The following is a 16,432-nucleotide window of genomic DNA, read 5'->3' as shown; positions in this document are numbered from 1 at the left end:
TTTTTAATTTAACTGGGATCAATAGTATATTTTATTTAAACCCAGATGAATAGAGGTAGGACATAATATAATTCGGCCCAAATATGGCTCTAGAAGCCCACGAAAAATGAGTTTATATCTATTAAGGACTCCACGACTCTAGGTGGAAGGTGGACCCCGGAACCTAACATAGTTCGCGAACCCAATGAACCCCATAATGCCTTGTCACATCAAGATAATCCCTTTAATCACTCATTTGTGAGTACGAGGTATATTCCTCAATCACGGCTCACATGCTCCATTCCCTAGGTCCAGACATGCCATCACACTCCAGGCACACGCCAACCTCTTTTCGGCACACTCCATTGATAAAAGGCTCATTGACACGTGTCCCCATCATAGACGTCCAGATGACCCGAATCTAGAACCTTCCAATGATCACAATCCATTACCAACCCTTACCAACCCTTAAAATCTTAATTAGAAGCCTAAAAAAGACTCCCAAAAAGGGATAAAATTTTGGAGTTATCATTGGTGTTGGAAAGAGGGGTCTAACCTCCGATCTGTGGTGGTGTTGTTTTTGTCCATCCATCTCCATTCAAGAACCCATAAACTCTTATTTCAGTAAGATCATTCTCATCTTTTTAGATCTATTTTGCCTATTTCATAAAAATTATTGATTACGCACGTTTTAGATCTAGTTTAAAACCTTATCCCATTGTAGGTGATTAGAAATCGTTGTTAAGTTACGGTCATTGAGGCATGTACATGTTTTTGAATTTCTTTCCGCAACTCTTACGTAGACTTCAACTTTAATACCATATTTTAATTCTCTTTGTTTATGAGGTATTTTATTTCTCTGAATTCCTTCATATTAATATCATTAGGTGTCTTTTATCTTGTTTAGAGGTATAGTTATCTCTATTCCATATTATGTTACACTATACTTTACAAATATATCAAAATAAATGGATGAGATTACAAGGAGAGAATGAAGTTAATGAGTCGATTATTTGGCACCATGACCTTTAATCGATGATTTCAACCAAACAAATCATCAAATAATAATTATAATATAAATATACTCGAGAAATTCAATATTTTATATTGATAAAATAGTGGATTTGAAGAAAATTATTAGATGTATACAAATTATATCGAAAAATGGATTTAATGTCGTAATTTAAGTCTTTTAACCAACAATATTTGAAGTGGTTTCCCATCGCGTATGAATGTACACAAATTGACTTGCACCCTTAACTCAAACAAACTGAATGCAACAAAGTATATAATAAAAATTGGTATATCAGGTTCTCATTTTTGAATTATAATAGTGGGTATCGCAAGTAAATGCTAGTTTACAAAATGCCCAATAATATTTTTGAGATTAATTAATTACAATTCTAAAAAGTAAATTTTAATCCGCATATTTTGAGGTGCATTCCACCAGCTCTTACAAGCTTAATATTTTGTTCTCAATTCCTCTTACTTTCCATATATGTGACCATTAAAATTTCAAAAAGCATATTGAATGATTGTGAGCTAAATCGTTGGCTAAATAATATAAAATCTAAATTATCTAAAATTTACTAAAAGTGTAAGAGATTATATTTCAGTTGAGTTGGCTATAATGGTTGACTATATTTTAAAAATAGTATATTATTATTATTTGATTTTATTATAAAGTTAATGATTTGGCTCATTGATGAGTCTCTTAATGTTCAACAAATGTGTCTAACATCTTAGAATTAACTAAAATTTTAGTTAATGATTTTGTACCATAATATTTTTATATAATCTCGATAATTATTATTATGACAGGCCACATGGACTTTTAGTTAATGATATTTTTTTACATATGCTCTAATAATTAAGATTTAAAAAAAGTTTAGATTAATTTAATAAAGATTCTAAATACATGTATAAGATTTTAGTAATCAAAGATTAACATTTCTAAAATCTACATAATATATTAAAAACCTCCCATTGGATGAGAAAACTAGATTTGCCTTACTTGATATTCCATCTACTCGAAATTAATATCCATTTAATTTTTGTTAAGACTAATAAAAATGATAATTTCTAATAAAAAAAATTCAAATAAAATTTATATTTCAAGATGAATGAAATAATTAACACTGGAATTGTGAGCCCTCATTTCTTTAGTTTTCCAAGTTTAAGCGTGACACGCATAAAAAGGTAACTTTTTGTTTGAAGGATGTTCTAGGCATGATATATTACTTTAGTGGGTACCTAACTACTTAATTTTTCCTTTCTCATTTGGAATATTTTATTCCCTTTTTTTAATTTTATGTATAAATAATAAAAATATTATGGAGTGTATGAAAAAAGTTGAGTAATAATTATAAACAAACTTAATTCAGAAACTTAGAGAGTGAACAATTCTGTGATGATTGGAATTTCGGCAACCAGAGATGAAAATCCACAGAAAAGAGGAAGACCACCACGTAGTGAACGGCCTAACAAAGAATATTTGGAGGCTGTTTGTTTCATTTGTTTAGATGGTGGAAGTCTTGTTCTATGTGATCAACGGTCAGCATTTTTATACATCTTTTATGCCTGTTTTTTTAATTTTGTTTAATAATCATCATCTTCTGATTTCATATTATTATTTATTTATTTACTTACACAACACACATATAAAATATTAGAAAATTAGGCCACAGAAAAGTGAAATGAAAATTTATCAATGAGGATTATGTTTTTGTGGTACAGGGGTTGTCCCAAGGCTTATCATCTGTCATGTATTAAGCGAGACGAGTCTTTTCTTCAAGCCAAGGCTACGTGGACTTGTGGTAAGTTGTTGTAAATTATTTATATGTCTATCATGGAGCATGTATCATGTATTTGTTTAGAATATTACATGTTTGTCTTGGTGATTCTATATGTCTATTGTGTCTCAATATATTTAGAATTTTATCATCTTGCCTCTTATGATCAAAGAAAGGTTTTTAAAGCTTGTGAAATTGTTTGTAATGTCTTGGGTTATAGTAAAACACTATTGGGTATATAGTTGTAATTTATTAGGCACAGTGTTTATCTATGCAGTTCTTATTTGTCCCTCGTTATATAACCCCAGGTGTTTCATGCTTAACATTCTGGTCTCCCATCACTAAAATGACTTCCCCCCTCTCATTTGTTTTTCTTTTTAATGCAATCGTCCTTTTAGGTGATATGTTACTTTTGTTGGACGACCTTTTACTTGTGAGCTGTTTATAACAATATATATTATAAATAAATTGTAGCAAGTACACATAATGTGTGTATACTATTTAAGTTTGTATTTAACATATTTTGTATATATCATTCAAGTTGTTTATGTTAACTTGGCCGTGTTTTAAAACTCAGGTTGGCACATATGTAATGTTTGTTTCAAGCGTGCTGAGTATATGTGTTACACATGTACCTATTCATTATGCAAGGGATGCACAAGCGATGCTGATTACTTACTTGTGAGAGGAGATAAAGGATTTTGTACAACTTGCATGCATACAATCATGTTAATCGAGAAAAAAGAGGAAGGGGACAATGAAATGGTAATGTTTATCAAGAACAGAAATTAACTATTTTTTTTTTGCCAAAAATAAAATGCGTTAAAATTTCAAGTCTTCCAACAATACATGAAGAAATTCTGGATGAACATCAGCTCTATTCCAGATACGCTCAGCTATTGAACTCGAGTTTCTCGCTATAAAGTGAGCAACCTTGTTCGCAGAATGCTTAACAAAATTTAACGTTACATTACGTTGTTTTAGAAATGAGAGAAGATCCTTGCATTCACTTACTACTCTGCCCAGGTACGACAAATTAGTAGAAGAGCATCTGACCGCTTATATCAATGCAAGACAATATGTTGCTATAACCACCTCGGAATACTCTTTTTCCTTCACCCAACTCAAGGCCTCTCGGACACCTATAGCTTCTTCCATAACAGGATCTAATCTTCCTTCCTTACATTTTGAATACGCCTCAATCAGATCTCCTAAATGATCACGAATAATCATCGAGAAACTATAAGAATTAGTCTCCTCAAAGAGAGCAGCATCAGTGTTGATCTTAACCTCTCCTAACTGTAATGGTTCCCAACGCTCTTTGCCATCGGCTTGGGTCATGAACCCCAGAAATTAACTATTTACTAAAGTTATTGTGGATTTCTCATTGTACATTTCTGCCCTTTTTTTAAGAAAAGGGAAATTGAATGAATAATAACCCTAGAAAAAATAAAATTGAATATATGTAGAAGCCAATTGATCATAATTTAGATGCTTTTGGTGTTGTATCATGAAAAAATTATTGATTAGAGTGATATTGCATTGGCATTCAATTTTAAGCTTCCCATTACTCGGGTTTATTATAATTTCGGGTTTATTATAATTTCAGAGTCCATTTCTCGAAAATCCATATTTGTTAACTTGTAGTTAGATATTAGTCATGCTCTTACATGTGTTCCCCATCTGGATCTTTTTTAGGCTCATGTGGATTTTGATGACAAGAGTTGCTGGGAGTATCTTTTTAAAGTATATTGGTTGCACTTGAAAGAAAATCTTTCACTAAATTTTGCAGAGCTTTGTCAAGCCAGGAATCTTCAGAAAGAATCTTGTACAGTGATAGGCAAGGGACAAGTACCTTTTTTATATATGGGTACCAACAATATCCAAAGGGTGACTCTTGATAGCACTGTGGTACCACAGACTAATCTGTATGATCATGCCGAAATTAATATACATAATATTAATATGATTTATCTGCGGCGAAACCTTATGGAGAATCTAATTGAGGATAAGATGTTTCGTGAAAATGTAGTTGGCTCCGTGGTAAGAATAAAAATAGTGGGGGGTGGGCATAAAGGTGACATATACAGACTCGTCAAGGTTGTAGGTATGCATGTAACTCTTGTAACACTTAATTGTACCTTCTTATTTAGTAGATACATAAATAAATTGATTTATAAGATTCTGGATATCATTAATTAGGTACTATTAAAGTTCCAACACCATACAAAGTTGGCGTCAAGACTACAGATGTCATGCTTGAAGTGTTAAATTTGGACAAGAAAGAAGTTGTATCACTCGATACAATTTCTAATCGAGATCTCTCCGAGGTGAAGGCATATATAATTTATATTGAGCCATTCCAGTTTTCTTTTCGCAAAATAATCATGCATATTTTAACTTTCATAATCAGGATTATAGCCGGAGTGTGGATATTTTTGCAACTGTGACAAGATATTTTATACATTTGTTTAGCATATACCAAAATTCAATAAATTATTTAACAGGATGAATGCAGACACCTAAAGCAGAGCATAGAATGTGGGCATCTTAAAAGATTCACCGTTGTAAGTTTCAATATTGAAGCATCTTATATATATTGGTAAAACAATATGTTGTTTGTTTGTTCATCTTCCATCTTAAATGACATATTATGTGGTAGGGTGAGATACAAAAAACAGCACTAGCACTCCATTCTGTGACGCCTATCAATGTAAGTTCTTGGTTTATTTGTAATTAATGTTCAATATTTTGCACTCCTATTACAGTTTTCATAATTTTGTATTGTAGCGTTTATGTTTTGTTGATTTTATCCTTGTTATTGCTTTTTGTTCTTACGTCTACTTTTTAACATAAAAAATTTCTTCATTGTAGTGCTTGGAAGCAGAAAGACGACGTCTTAACCATCTCTATGATCAAGAAAGTAAAAATGGACGTAAGAAAGAATATCCTTTTAGATAATTGGTATATTTTTATTTGGATGAATTTCATTTAATTGATGATTATTGACTACATATTATTTAAGGGGACGAGCTATACACGTGCATTTTTTTTTGCACAGTGTGTCGCGCAATGCGTGAATTTACCGGGAAAAGTAATATTTTGTGTACACGCGATGCACAGCTCATTTATTATTTTTGAAACTAGTTTTCTCGTACGGCTATCTGCACATAAAAATTGATATGGTGCTTGCTTGTGAATTGTTTATAATTGTTTGTATGTATTAACGTGATATATAATATGTATTAACGTGATATATAAAAAGGAAAGAAAAGTTAAAGCTTGTGTTAAATAAATAGGAGACTGAAAGATGTACCGTCTGATAAATTTTTTGAGATGAACTGAGGGAGATAAAGGTTTAGCTTGGGTATTGTACTTATAATAACTCATTTTGTAGACTATCCGGTTGCGGCAATTGTGGACCTTATGTCAGAGACAAAATTAAAGATGAAATGAACAAGAGAAATATGTAAAACCATTTTAAGCATGCAATTGTAAGACAACTTATCTGTCTTGTGTTCAATAGCTATTATCTTTCCCTCACATGTTTGTGTTCAAGGTATATAACAGTCTTTTTGGTCTCATTTTCAGTTATAAGGTATATAACTTATGTTCTTCAATCAAAGAGTCTTACATATAGGGAAGACATAGTTTAGACTCACCTGTCCTCATTCTTTGTAGTTATATCATGACTAGTGTCTTCAATCCTAATTAGTAGCACTAATTGAGAACTTTTCAATAGAGTTCTTTATAATATTTTTTTCTAGCAAATTTATGTTTAATTTCATTTAAATTTCCTTGACAAGTTTCACGCTCAGAGAATGTGTGGAACCACAAGAGGGGCAACATAGACTATGTGAAATTACTGATGTACATTTAGATCCAGACATAGATTCTGGTTATAAATTTGAAGAAGCTGAACGACTTGATAGCCAAAACAAAGGTTCATTGCAATCCATGCTAATCTAAATAATTTTATACAGTTTTATACATTGGATATTGTGTTCTTAGCCGTTCTATATTAAAACTTTGCAGTCTACTATATTAAGGGTGATGTAGGCCATACTGGTAGAAGGGCATTTAATTTTGCGATTCCATCCGAAAAAAGAAACATGTATGCCCCATCATCTCCTACAAAAGAAGAGGGTGCTGTTGAAATCCAGCAGAGACTTATTGAGGGAAGAAAGGCATGGAAATTAAGAAGCTTGAATAAAGAAGCAGTAGGGAGCTCAAAATTATCAACTCCGGTTTTCTCTGTGAGGAACACTTCGGATGTATATAAACATTGGCACTACATAGATCCAAGTGGTAAAATTCAAGGACCATTTTCTATGGTGCAACTGCAAAAGTGGAGTACAACTGGATACTTTCCCCCTGATATGAGGATATGGGCAGGTGATAACCAAGAGAACTCCATACTTTTGACTGAAGCCTTAAAGGATCAGTTTCATGAAGTTGTATCGTTTCCATGTGATACTTCATCCCAGTTGCGAGAAGTTGGAGTAACTTCTGATAGTGAATTGGACATGTTTGATTTAAGGTTCACCTATAATACTGGAGCCAGCAGATACTCTAAGCAAATTGATGTGCACTGGCATGGTGATAATGCGAGAATTCAATCTAGTTGCAAAGGTCAATCTTTAAGCAGCCATGGGTCGAACTCCTGGACTTCTATTAGGAATACCCCAGTTGTTAGTAAGTGCAAAACACCACTTATAAGCTGTTTACAGGAACAGGACTCCTCAACGGTGTTTTTTGTGAGAGAGAATGAAAAATATTCCGGTAATGATTTAAATCAAGATGTCAAACGATGCAAGTATGGTCCTTATTATGAAAATCGAACTTCAAGTGAACTAACAGTTAGTAAGAGTCCTGTCAGACAAATTCTAGGCGACCACTCTAGCAATCAATGCCTTTCACTTCAGTCTTCCGAAGATACATTGAACAACACACCTACTGAAGCTTCTTCATGTACTTTGCATTTAAACTCTGTACTCTCCCTGGATTTCTTGAATGTAGCAGCCCAACATGGTAAATTAAATATAACAGATGTTCGCAGTTCTTCACAGCACAGAGGTGAAACCAATGGAAACATGGAGTCTGTCTTGTGCAGTGCTCATATGGACTTAGGCTTTCCAGATTTTCCAAAGACGAGCATTGGTTACCCGAAAGAACTTGCTGACAAATCCCAACAATCCGTGCCATTAATTACTTATCATGATTCAGGCCCTAACTGGAGCAGCACCTCTAGTATAACGGTCAATGAATGGGATTTCAATCCCAGTTCAGTATCCTCAGTCAAACCAGCTGAAGGGCTGTGTGATCTTGTTACTACAGCTACTTCTTTGGACAACAAACTTGCTCATTACTTTGAAACCCATTCTGCATCTTATGAATCCACTTTCCAGCTTTCTACTGAACCAAATGAGTTTACCACCTTTCCTGATGAAATAAAATTAAATCTCTGGGAAGAAGTTGATGCAATGGAGGCCCAGCAAGTTTTGGCATCACCTACGATAGGAACAAACAATGGTGAGGAATTCTGAAATAAATCTTTATAAATTACCCCGACTTGTTTTTTACTATTTTACTAAATGCTGTTGTCCCCTGAATTTTAATAGTTCTTCTTTAATGCATGTTTCACTTTGTCAGGGGGAACTCAGAAACCTGCTGCAAACAAATAGCTGTTGTCATGCAGAACACTTCCTGGAAGTAAATCAACTTGCTCTTGCATTTCAGACTTTCAATCATGTAGTTCAAAAATTTCCATTTCCTTAAAACTATTATCTATTGCGGTCATCTAATTAAGCAAAGCACAACAGAAAGCTGGGATCTCACATAGAAGCACCCGGGAGTTTTGATAATGAATTTAGATCGACACCAATCATACTGCACAAACATGAAGATTTAAACTCTATCAATTTTTTTGGTCTTCAACTGTCTTCTAATATTATATCATTGCATAAAGTATGCATTACCATATCATGAGTACTGGGGTGAGTGGCAACTTTCTGACATTATGTGAAAAATTAAACGCTTGCTATAAGCTATGAGGTCACGCACTCATGCTAATAATACTATGTTGTCCTGGGTGCCATTTCTCCTATTTCTTCATCTGCTTTGCAATTTACTGTTTTAATTCTTTTTTCCAATTCTTTTCCTTCTCCTTGCTTATCTTTCCTTTTTTATGTTAAAAATAGATAAATTTCTTTTGATAATGCATAAACACATTCATGATAATTCAGCAGAAAAAAATGGAGCTGAATAGTCCATGAAAACTAAACAAATCACCTTTATAAAGCTCAGGCATCACTTGATGATTCAGTTACCTGAAATATCAACCAATCCCCAAAGAGATTACCACACTGTTGCACTTATACTGAGAAATTCTTGATAAGCAGACTAAAGGAAGGCAAGACATATTCACAAACAAAGGAGTGGCCTGATTCTTCTCCTCTCATATATGTTTTAGTAAGAACCTAATAAGCTTAAACGCGCTTAAATTGCAGATGAGATCAAGCAAACACTTAAAATCACAAATAACGTTTTCGCCATTGCAAGGCATTCAACCATTATCAAGATTATCAAGCTGTTCACCCTAAAAAGGTAACCATGTACCCCTTTCTCAATGTAAACAGTTATTAATAAGTATTAATATGTGTAAGTTATAATAGGAAGGGAAATCAAATCCTGTAATCCTTTCATTTAGAAAGAATGTTACGGTTTACCTTCTTTCCGGAACAGAACATTAAACAATAAAAAGCACATGTATAACGAATATTGTGTACTACTGTTATTGAAATGTTGAAAGATTAAAAAGCAGGCTTACCCCGTCCATTCCATTGTAAAATGAACAATGATAGTTTCCTCACTATAGTTCAGAGGAATCATTGCTATCACAATTTGAACGCGTTTTTTTACCAAAATTTTAGTGCAAGTCTGGGTTGATGAATATGATTTACTGGTACAAGTTTCAGTGAAAAATGAAAGAACAATTTTAGTTGCATTGCTATAGAATCAAACATGAAGGCATGTGGTTAACTAGTAATGGTGAAATTCCAAGACGATTATAACATATCTGATTATAACAATAACAAAATATGTTATTGTTACTTATGTTGCTCACAGTCAGTGCCAGTAAGCTACAAACGACGAATACATAGCTAAACTTTCTCTATGGTATTACCTTTATTTTAGCCAGTTCTGCATTACACGTGATTCTACAAACTTCCATGATTTGTTTTTGTGTTTCCGAAAATTAATAAATTTTCAAATACTGAGATCATCAATCCAGCTAAATTCACCCAAGCCATATTCGAACATTACCCTAACTGTTCTTTTCGTGCAATAGCCTAGAGTTTGAGTTTTTCGAGTTCCATCTTTTTTGCCTGATAAACTTTAGAAGCTTCTTCCTGAGTTGCATGACTCCCAAGCCATATTCGAACATTCTTCTTCTTAGGGTGTTTGATTTCAGCAACCCACTTACCCTTTCTCAATCTAACACCTTCAATCTTAGCCTGGTCATCGATAACAACGTCTTCCATTGCCTGATCACCACTATCAATGCCGTTCATCGCAACATCACGATCATCAGACAAAGATTTTGCATCAGACTCCATCACTTGATCATCAACTGACTTCTTGTCTTTAGCAATAGCCTGGACGTTAATTTCTTCCTGTTCCATCTTTTTCGACTGATAAACCTTGGCAGCTTCTTCCTGAGTTGCCTAACTACCAAGCCATATTCGAACATTCTTCTAGTTCGGGTGTTTGATTTCAGCAACCCACATGGACCTTAACATCCGAACACCTTCGATCTTGGTAGCAACTTGCTTCGATGGCAAGGGAAGAACTGCGCGTTTTCGAGTTTTTTTGACATTAAAATAACTTGTTGCTAGATTTTTTGTAGCTGATCTTAAACTAGCTTTCTTAGCCAATATTTGTGTTTTTTGTGATGTGATCGAGTGTCCTAGGTTTGCTTATATAATGAGAATTAAAACCTTTTCCTACGTAGATTAGGACATATCTTTTCAATATAACTTATGGTCAAACCTTTTCCAAGTTACAATAGTAAATAGAATAAATTTGTAATAAAAATCTTTCCTGTTTTACTAGATTCTAGAGGATAACAAGGTTTATTTTATCTAATCACTAGAGTTTAATTATTTTAGTTTATCTTGATAAAAGAAATGGCATACGTATTAATGATGTATAACTTTTATAATTTTAATTTATATTCAGTATTTTTAGTCTCCTACTTCCTCTATTTTAAAGTAGTATTTTATTTATAAAAAAATCAAATTATTTGTTCATTTAAACTTATAATATAATTTATTAAATGATTTTTGAAACTACCCTTTTAAATATATTTGCAAAATCAACTTTGATAAAAATTTAAAAGTAGATTTAAACTAAATAATATTTTGAAAGAGTGCGGCTTTTTCAAAAAAAGGAATATATCTTCTTGTATCACATGAACAAACATATACTCTTTTTTCTGGCACAAATGTAGAATTTTATTAATATTTCAAATGAGCAACCATTACACGCAGTAAATTGGGTTGAATATCTTTACTCCTCCTATCACGAGAATATCTTTAAGATTACAATTTTGGAAAGAGTAATGCTACGTAACCCAAAATTGGTACCAAAATAGTTACAAAGTGACGTGGCATGACACGTGTTTAAATATAATTCGTGGGTACATATTAATGCACGCGGGGTCCCATATTATTACTAGGAAAGTTACCATTTACACTACAAGAAAACAGGACAAAACCGACCGTCAAAAATGGTCGGTTAAGATGCAAAACGGTCGGTTAAAAGGGTCATAACCGACCATAGGACGTGGTCAGTTTTAGCCTGGTCGGTTATGACTTTTGGTCGGGTTTAAGCCTTATAACCGACCAACACAATGGTCGGTTAAGTGCCTGGAAATTTTACTAAAATGTGGGGTCTGTGTACACTTGGTAACAGGTGTGCACAGGTGTCGCCACGTCACTGAGTCATAACCGACCGCAGGTGGTCGGTTATGTCTATTTTTAAAATATTGACTGGAACTCATAACCGACCGTGGTCAAAGTGTGCACATCGGTCGGTTTTATTTCAGAAGCTAACCTAAATGTCATAACCGACCTTCCTAAAACCGACCACCCTCTAAAGAAGACGGTCAGTTTTATGAAGAAGGTGGTCGGTTATGTCACCTGACGGTCGGTTTTCTGTGTTTTGTAATGGTCAAAAATGGTCGGTTATGCCTATTATCGGTCGGTTTTAAGGTCTGATTTTAAAAAAAATTGCAGGTTTCTCTGCAGCCCCTGGATACCAAACCAAATCAATACACAAATCCAATCCAATCACAACCAAACAACCAAAACAAACAACAATGATAATCATTAAACTATACTACTCAAAATCATTCGCAAAAACTAGTAAATTTCATAATTAAACCATAGTAATTAAATCCAACGCAAATATTCACAAACTCCGATAACCGGAGGATTAAACCGTATCATTACATCATTATAAGTAATCCTAAATAACCGACAAATTATCAAACCATCACAACGTATTATATTACATCCCATAACCATCAAATTACAATAGTCTTAAAACGGATCAATATAAACTAATCCGACAAATCAATATCGGACGATCCACCGCCATCACCGCCGCCATCATCAAAGTCCTCATCATCGGAGGTCTCATCCTCGGACGTGTAATCCTTATCGACTTCCATAGCACGCCGATTATTTTCCTAGATATATAAGTTTAATTAAACTAGTTAAAAAGAAGAAACAAAATTTACATGTGAATGAAAACAATAAATAAACATGAAGGTCAAAAATTATACCTCCGCAACACGAGCTTCCATCTTTTGGACGATATCTTCAATCAAGGAGCCCACGATATGCATGATCTCGCCACCGATAAGGTTATTCCATTGTAACCTTTGGCTAGGATCGGAGGATGGATTTGAGGCCTCGAGAGTGGTACGTGCGAATGTAGCTATTTCCGCATCGGAAAGTTAGCGAGCAAACCGATTTGGATTAGCACGGATCTCTGTAAGCACATTCCTCACGATGGCAAGATATAATTGTCGAGGATGGCTTCACGTTGTCTCGGAGCGGATGAGGATGAGCCGGCTTCATTCCGTGTGGAATCTCGGTACCGGGTAGCAAGTGTAGGCAAGAGATCGGTGGCCCGAGCGTTGGGGAACCCCACCACATAATTCTTTTTCGGCTTTGTACCTTGGGGGACCTCCAACGCTTCCATCCACCAATCCCACGGCTCATCCCGATCACCCGTTTGTGTAACCTCCACGGGCATGCGCTCGAGAATGGCGGCATATCGTTACTACAAGTTCATTTAAAATAATTAACGATGCATTTAAAATCAAATAAAAATACATATAAAATCACATATAAAAATGCATTTAAAATCACATAAATACATATAAAATCACATATTAAGGATGCATTTAAAATCGCATAAAAATGCATATAAAATCACATGAAAATGCATATAAAATCACATGAAAATACTTAGAAAATCACATATTAAATATGCATATAAAACCACATTAAAATGCATTTAAAATCACATTAAAATACATATAAAATCACATATTAAAGATGCATTTAAAATCACATAAAAATGCATATAAAATCACATAAAAATGCATTTAAAATCACATTAAATACATATAAAATCACATATCAACGATGCATTTAAAATCACATAAAAAAGCATATAAAATCACATGAAAATACATAGAAATTCACTTATTAAATATGTATTTAAAATCACATAAAAATGCATATAAAAAAACATAAAAATGCATTTAAAATCACATGAAAATACATATAAATTCACTTATTAAAGATGCATTTAAAATCACATAAAATGGTCATAAAAGGACATAAAAATTACCGCAATACGCATGGTGGCCGGTGTAGTGTAGACAAGATTTTCCGGATCGGATCCAACTTTCCTATGACATTTATCCCACACCTCGAGTCTCGTCGGCTTTTTCTTGTTCTTGTTCATCATTAACTTTCAAAATATTAAACAACTTATATTAGCACATCCTAATAATTAGTTGATTATATGAAATATGGTGAACGCGTATGTATGCGTATGTGATGGAATATAATAATACTACCTCCCAACCTTTATTGAATGACCTTGCACCGGCAGTATGCAATCTTTCAACTTGTTGTCGGTTGATGGATCCAACCGATGACCGGTGCAAGTGTCCTTCGTTCTTCTCCAATTACTCCGAAAGGTCCTTCCAAAAAGGAACGGACCAATAAGGCGGCTTCAAAGACAACTTGCTCACGCCCTCCTCCCTTGCTTTTCGCTCCACCCTCTTCTTAAGCTCGTTCAAAGTCCTTTTTATCGTCACTTTAATGTGATCTTCCATAATTTTTCGGGCCTTTGAACGGCTTTGCCCCTTAAGATGCCTATAATATTTCTAAAATTACAAAAAAAAGAAAATGAGGATAAATGCATCATAAAATCAAGAAATAAATGACAATTACAAAAAAAAAATAACTTACTTAAAACTCCTCGACTCTTGCATTCAACCAACCCGGGTGACGTTCTTCGATATCGGTATAAGTGTAACGCCCAAGAGGCCACTTCTCCCGAATCATAGCCAAAATCGTTTTCTTAGCTGTATCATCTTCAATACTATATTTAAATAAAAGAAAATAATAAACATTAACAATTCACATAACAATATTGAACAGAACCAAAAATATAAACATATAGGAATAATGCAATTTAAAAACTTTTTAACTTACTGTCCATCAGAGATATCAATGCGATATGGCTTCAATGGCGGCTTCTCTCCATATATGCCACTCGAATGTGATCGAGGTCGCCTTCCTCGCCATTCTCGCTCCTCCGCATTTGTCATGTGCCAAGTCGGATCATTCGGGTCTGAATCCGAATCCGTCGGCTCATCCTGCAAATGCAAATTCCCTCATTTTCCCTTTGCACCCTTGCCCTTGCCCTTCTTACTCGCGACTTTGGCCTTTGCCTTCCCCTTATCTTTTTCCGGCTCCTTCTCTTTGCCCTTCCCTTTTCTTGCCATCGCCAACACCACAAGACTTATCATAACCAATGTCAACATCCAAGGAAAAAGATCCTAAAATAAATAATAAAAATATATTAGCCAATATGAAAACAAACAAATCGATGAAATGAATTGCATTAGTAAATCACATTACATAAAAAAGCATTTAAAATCACATAAAATGCATATAAACGTATCCATTTCACAAATTAACGATAAAAATAAACACAACTAATTAGAGTATTAGTTCATTACGCAAATTAAACCATTAAATCAACTTAATCTATATATACAATAAATTAAAGTTCCTAACTCACATATAAAGTGCAATATTTATCCATTTTCAAGTACGGATCATGTTTACAAGAGCAAACCCCTACAAATTAACCCTAAAAATACATTTATACTTCTGCCTAAACGTAAACAAACCGATAAAAACCCTAAAATTTATACTTATACATATATTCAACAAATTGACAAAACCGACGAATCTTTTACATGAAAACTAAAAAATCATATGAACCTCAATTTAAGTGAGAATTATCCATTTCGAGTACTTTTATGTGTTAACGAGAGCAAACCCCTAAAAATACATTTATACTTCTAAAAAGAGTAAACAAACCGACGAAACACCCAAAAATTATGCCTTTAACCTATATTAAACAAATTGACATAACCGATGAATGTTTAACATGCAAAACTTTACATAAAAACTGAAAAATCAATGAAGTTTGATTTGAAGTGAAACACATCAATTTATGTGAGAATAATACTTTAACAAACACAAAAAACATATAATTAACTTTGAATCATATATATAAACACAAAAAATACATACACATACACACATATATGCAATCGAGTAAAAAAATATCTTAATCATAAGAAAATCTTACATCGAGAGTGAAACCGGAGGCAATGAGTGATGAGTTGGGGCTCCTTCGTGAATACGCCATTGAATCGAAGTAATTTAGTGAAGTTTTGAGTGTAAGAGAGATATAGAGAGAAAATAGAGAGATAGAGAAAGAAATAGAGAAAAGAAAAGTGAACCGTTTTTTATTTATAACAGACTTAAAAACGACCGTCTGGCACTTAAAACCGACCACCAGGTCGGTCGGTTTTAACCTTGAACCCTGTGCAGCATGCAAAACGGTGTCGTTTTGCTCAAGGCGGGGTTTTTAATTATTCACAAAAAAACCCGCATTTTTTTAGGTGGTCGGTTATGACCCAAAGTGGTCGGTTTTATAGTATTTAATTTTTTAATTTTTTTAATTTTAGGGTTTAGGGTTTAGGGGTTAAAAACCCCTAAATTTAAAAAAAATCTTATAAAAATATGATTATTATTATTTAATTAGCTTAATTTTTGGTACATTTTCTCGTTTTTATCGTGTCGGTTCATCCGTACGGTTCGATCATGTGTATTTTATAATTTATATTTTTTTAATTATTTCACTTTTTTAATCAAAATTGCTAATTTTCTTATATAAACGTATTTGTGATCGTTCAAATGTGCTAATTTTTTGTGCATTAATATATTTTTACATGAAGTTAACATCCGTACGGTTCGATGGTTAAAAATAAA

At 33.6% G+C, this 16,432-nt stretch overlaps 1 protein-coding gene across 1 annotated transcript; it reads left to right on the top strand.

The window, feature by feature from the left end:
• The first annotated feature begins 492 nt into the window (after window positions 1-492).
• Window positions 493-8,826, top strand: LOC141673241 (zinc finger CCCH domain-containing protein 44-like). Its single transcript, XM_074479971.1, has 12 exons — window positions 493-603; window positions 2,364-2,532; window positions 2,716-2,795; window positions 3,349-3,536; window positions 4,470-4,878; window positions 4,974-5,101; window positions 5,279-5,338; window positions 5,434-5,484; window positions 5,646-5,706; window positions 6,652-6,714; window positions 6,807-8,303; window positions 8,424-8,826. The coding sequence occupies exons 2-12, from the start codon at window positions 2,390-2,392 to the stop codon at window positions 8,453-8,455; spliced, it is 2,712 nt and encodes a 903-aa protein (XP_074336072.1). The 5' UTR covers window positions 493-603; window positions 2,364-2,389; the 3' UTR covers window positions 8,456-8,826.
• Window positions 8,827-16,432: the final 7,606 nt, after the last annotated feature.

The sequence above is a fragment of the Apium graveolens genome, chromosome 7, assembly GCF_009905375.1.
Source record: "Apium graveolens cultivar Ventura chromosome 7, ASM990537v1, whole genome shotgun sequence".
NCBI classification, from domain to species: domain Eukaryota; kingdom Viridiplantae; phylum Streptophyta; class Magnoliopsida; order Apiales; family Apiaceae; genus Apium; species Apium graveolens.
This window is presented reverse-complemented; position numbering and strand designations above follow the sequence as displayed.

What these genes read in the sequence shown, in the direction of transcription:
- LOC141673241 (XM_074479971.1), top strand. Translation starts at nt 2,390, where the DNA reads ATGATTGGAATTTCGGCAACCAGAGATGAAAATCCACAGAAAAGAGGA. An exon ending in CTAATCGAGATCTCTCCGAG is followed by an intron (nt 5,102 to 5,278) that starts GTGAAGGCATAT and finishes ATTATTTAACAG; the next exon opens with GATGAATGCAGACACCTAAA. An exon ending in TACGATAGGAACAAACAATG is followed by an intron (nt 8,304 to 8,423) that starts GTGAGGAATTCT and finishes TCACTTTGTCAG; the next exon opens with GGGGAACTCAGAAACCTGCT.